Here is a 5,000-nt window from a genome sequence, read left to right as displayed (position 1 = left end):
ATATATGTATTATATTACAAAATCTTTTTTTTATCAGCTTTATTTTCATCTGCCTTTAGTCAAAGTTAGTTATACACTATAATACGTCCTATGCTTTCAACTTTCTTCTCTTCTTTCTCTGTCTTTCCTCTCAAGCACATTGGATGACAGTTATGTATGATAATGTGTTCTACAAATCTTATTGCTTATTGCACATTACCACTGCCCATCTCAAACCTCTGACGGATGGCCCTCGGTGTCCTCAGTGACCACAATGATAAGTGATGGCATTTGTGGTCAATCAGTCAGTGACTCAGTCCCTCAGTCATTCCCTTTGCTGGAATGTGTGAGTGTTTAAGTGCATGAACGTTCGAGCAAGTTAGTGTGTGTGTGTGTGTGTGCGTGTGTGTGTGTATTTGTTTGTGTGTGTGTGTGCGTGTGTGCGTGTGTGCGTGCGTGTGTGTGTGCGTGTGTGTGTGTAAGTACTGTATGTGTAAAGATCTCCAACCCCTGATGGACGTATACCCCTGTTTAGGGCTGCACAATATATCGGAAATGTATCTCTATCGCAATATCACAGCTTGCAATACACGTATCGCAAAAGTTGCGCACGTATCGCAAAAAGTTCTTAATTTTTAAGAACAGCAAATTTGATGAAAAGATAAAAAAATACTGTATTAAAAATGTTGACATTTTAAGTTGATGCTGCATATTAGCTGTTTTTTCCTAATAAAAAAATATGTTGGAAATAAAACATTGCTCTCAGATGTTTTATACATGATAAAGTGTAGAATGGCAAGTAGAGAGGGGAAAATATATGTGTATATTAAATATCGTGAGTAATGTCGATATCGCGGTATACATTCATGTTATCGTGTATTGCATATTTTTCTAATATCATGCAACCCTACCCCTGTGGATCTCCAACGCTTGACAATGATCAGTGATGGCAGTGGCCATGATGAGGATGGAGTTTGTAGTCAGTGAGTCACTCCCTCAGTCCCTTTCCTGGAAGGTCCAGTAGAGATTTTCTTAGATTATGTCAGTATGGGTGACAGCACTCGTGTGTGAGCGAACTAGTGGTCACTCAAGTCAATACCTCAGTCAGTCCCAATCAGACAGTCTGTCCTCTGTGTCCTCTGTAAGTCCCTAGTGATGACGACGATGATGATGGTGGTGGTGGCAACATACATGTTTGAATGAGTGGTCATCTATGACTCTGCCCTGATGAAGGCTATACCTTGTCCGAAACATATTGGAATTTTTGACATTTCTATAATGATTCAGCCGTTTAATAAAGCTATTTTAGCTTTTTTGGAAGAGTGCCTTGGATAGGCTACTTCAACTCTAGAGCACTCAGGTCCATCCCTCAGTCAGTCTCCAGACAGTCTGTCCCCAGTGTCCTCTGTACGTCCCTAGTGATGACGATGATGATGATGATGGTGGTAGCACCATAAATGTTTGAGTGAACGGTCATTCAGTGAGTTGGCCAGTCAATCCGTTTGTTGGATTGTCCCTGTCTCAGTGTTGGAATGTCAATTAGAGATGCTAGCTAGCTACTTCAATGAGGGTTTCGACCATGATGATGATGATGATGATGATTATGACGACGACAATGATGATGATGATGACGATGACGGCAATGGCGATGCGATCATGATGATGATGAGGACGGCGACAATGACAATGATGATGGCGATCATGATGATGATGACGATGATGATGATGATGACGACAACGGCGACGACGACAACAATGATGATGAGTACGACAATGACGATGATTATGACGATAATGACGACTGACGAGGATGATGACAAGTACGACAATGACGATGATGATGATGACTATGATGATGTTGGCAGAGTCAGTGAGTGAGTAAATAGTCACTCAATCAATCCCTCAGTCAGTCTATCGGCCTCAGCCTATCTCAGTCCCTTTGCTTGAATATGTTCGTTCCTTTGGTTCAAGAGAGTATGTTAGCAAGTGTGTGTGTTTACGCGTGTGCGTGCCAGTCCCCTTGCTTGAATGTGTGCATATTTTGGTGCATGACAGTATGTTAGCGTGTGTGTCTGTGTGTGTGTGTGTGTGTGTGTGTGTGTGTGGACGTGGACGATGACGTGGACGTATGTGTGTCTGTGCGCGTGTGTGTGTGTGTGTGTGACACAGTGGTCAGTCAGTGAGTCAGTGTGTTTGCTGGAATGTCCATTAGAGATGTGAAGGCGCTAATGAGAACAGGAGGCTTCAGCTCAGCAGTTGTTTTGCAGCACGTCTTGAATGACACACACACACACACGCTCGCACACACACAGAAAACACACAGACACACACACGCTCACACACACACGCACGCATACACACACGCACGCATACACACATGCACACGCACACACACTCATACAGAGATGCATACACACACACACACACACACACGCACACGCACACACACACACACATACACTCGCATACACAGGCGCATGCACACACGCATACACAGACGCACTCACGCACACACGCATACACACACACACACACACACACACACACACACACACACACACACACACACACACACACACACACACACACACACACACACACACAGAGTCGCTGGTTGCTCAGTCAACAGTGGTTTTCCCATCAAGGGCAGTGGGCTGGGTTCTCAGCGGATAAGTGGAAAATTCCACTGTATGTCGGTCGGGTTGTGCCGCGCGTGTCATACACTCTCTCTCTCTCTCTATCTCTCTCTCTCTCTCTCTCGCTCTCTCTCTCGCTCTCTCTCTCTCTCTCTCTCTCTCTCTCTCTCTCTCTCTCTCTCTCTCTCTCTCTCTCTCTCTCTCTCTCTCTCCCCCTCCCTCTCTCACTCTCTCTCTCTCCGTGGACTCGAGAGTGATAGATGCAACATAGTTTGTATAAAAGGGAAATATCATTCCAGTCTTACTGCAGACAGACGGGGAGTGATCGCAGATAGAAATGTACCAGTTGCAGATAAACTGATATGCATGTACTAGTTGCAGATACACACACAGAGTTCTGTATAAGGGGAGGAAACAGACATACAGATAGAGAGTAATTGGGATGTTGCAGATAGATATGTAGGTAGAGGCAGTGGCGGAACAATTGCAGACATTGCCTTAGGGCAAAAACTCTTGATAGGGCCCCACATGCCGCCTGACAAGGTCATAATAGGGCCCCCACCATCCATACTGGAGGGCCCCAGGGCCCAGGAGCAAATCCCCGGCTTGCCCTCCCCCTATAGCTCCATCCTTGGGTAGAGGTGGGAGGTGCAAATGGACTGGAAGTATGCGCAGTATGGATATGGGAGGGTATGTGGAGGTGTAAATTGGCGATAGGTATATATTTACAGTTTTTCTCAATTGGTTTTGTACATTTCTCACAACAGAATAATGATTCTCAAAAGTCTTTGTTCAATTGTGACTTCCTGGTGTTACCTGTGCACATGGTCAAATCAGTTTCTCATTGTTTTCGGCATATAGCAAATGCTCTCGTCCACCATGCCATGGCTGTGTACAATTCTCAGTGATTTCGTACATTATCAATTGCTTTTGTCATATCACTCAAAAAGCTTTGTCACTGAATGCATGAAACTATCTCAATCTTATCTGATCAATGTAATATAAAGCCGAATTTACAACATTTACCATCCAATCTAAACAACATTTCGCTTCAGAAAAGATCCTCAAGAGTGTACTATTCAATTGACAACATGAGAAATTGATTTGACTAGCTTGTCCATACACTATGACACAATGACTAACCATTCTGCTGGCGCTGATACGTTTATTGACACAAAAAACTTGGTTTTGAAAGACAAATAAGGGTTTTGAGCAAGAGACTCGGTTTTGCAGGTTATCCACCGTGTTTTGCCATTTGTTAAAGCTGTTTTGAGAATGAATATTATGTTTTGCAAATTGCGAGAGAGATTCGAGAAATGTACAAAACCAATTGAGAAATACTGTAAGGGCAGGAACCTGTCTGGGCGGTACAAGGATTACAAGGATGTTTTGGTCACTTGCATAGAAATATGATAAAGCATGACATGCACTCAATCTCATGCAGTGAAATTGGAATTGTGTGTACTGTGCATGTAGGTGTGTGTGTGTGTGTGTGTGTGTGTGTGTGTGTGTGTGTGTGTGTGTGTGTGTGTGTGTGTGTGTGTGTGTGTGTGTGTGTGTGTGTGTGTGTGTGTGTGTGTGTGTGTGTGTGTGTGTTTCCCCTGGCACTTCATGGTTAGTGCAGTGGCGTGCACTACACACAGACATTTCAATGTTGAAAACCAGCAATTTTTGTCCAGCAGGGCAAAGGGGCAGGTGCTTTAGCACCACCTGGTCCCTATCTGTGCAGGCCTATGAGGTGCTGATATGAGCAGTAGAAGTGGAGGAATCTGTCTTGGCAGTGCCTCTCCATACACAGCGTGGCGTTGGGCCCTGCATGTTGACTCTGGCGGACCCTCTTTTTAATGACTCTCTCTCTCTCTTTTTCCCCCTGCTTCTCTCTCTCTCTCTCTCTCCTCCCTCTCCCTCTCTCCCTCTCTCTCTCTCCCTCTCTCTCTCTCTCTCTCTCTCTCTCTCTCTCTCTCTCTCTCTCTCTCTCTCTCCCTCTCTCTCTCCCTCCCTCTGTCTCTCTCTCTTTCTCATACTCCCCCCTCTCTCTCTCCCTCCCTCTCTCTCTCCTCCCTCTCTCTCTCCATCTCTCTCTCTCTCTCTCTCTCTCTCTCCCTCCCTCTCTCTCTCCTCCCTCTCTCTCTCCATCTCTCTCTCTCTCTCCCTCTCTGTCCTTCTGTAGGGTTGTCAAGGAGGAGATATCTGATGACAACGCCAAACTTCCCTGCTTCAACGGGAGAGTGGTGGCCTGGGTAAGTGCTATTGATGGCCTGGGAATAGACTGATCCAGTGGGTGGATAAAAGGATGGATGGATGCATGGATGGATGGATGGATGGATGGATGGATGGATGAATGTATGAATGGATGGATGGAATTCACAGAATCACTCAAAAAAG

At 45.1% G+C, this 5,000-nt stretch overlaps 1 protein-coding gene across 1 annotated transcript in view; it reads left to right on the top strand.

The window, feature by feature from the left end:
• dvl1a (dishevelled segment polarity protein 1a) overlaps window positions 1-5,000 on the top strand; it is a 95,865-nt gene that overhangs the window by 30,877 nt on the left and 59,988 nt on the right. The window contains exon 2 of the mRNA XM_063208400.1: window positions 4,786-4,855. Within this exon, the coding sequence (XP_063064470.1) occupies window positions 4,786-4,855 (70 nt within the window). The remainder of the gene's footprint in view (window positions 1-4,785; window positions 4,856-5,000) is intronic.

The sequence above is a fragment of the Engraulis encrasicolus genome, chromosome 10, assembly GCF_034702125.1.
Source record: "Engraulis encrasicolus isolate BLACKSEA-1 chromosome 10, IST_EnEncr_1.0, whole genome shotgun sequence".
In the NCBI taxonomy this organism is placed as follows: domain Eukaryota; kingdom Metazoa; phylum Chordata; class Actinopteri; order Clupeiformes; family Engraulidae; genus Engraulis; species Engraulis encrasicolus.
This window is presented reverse-complemented; position numbering and strand designations above follow the sequence as displayed.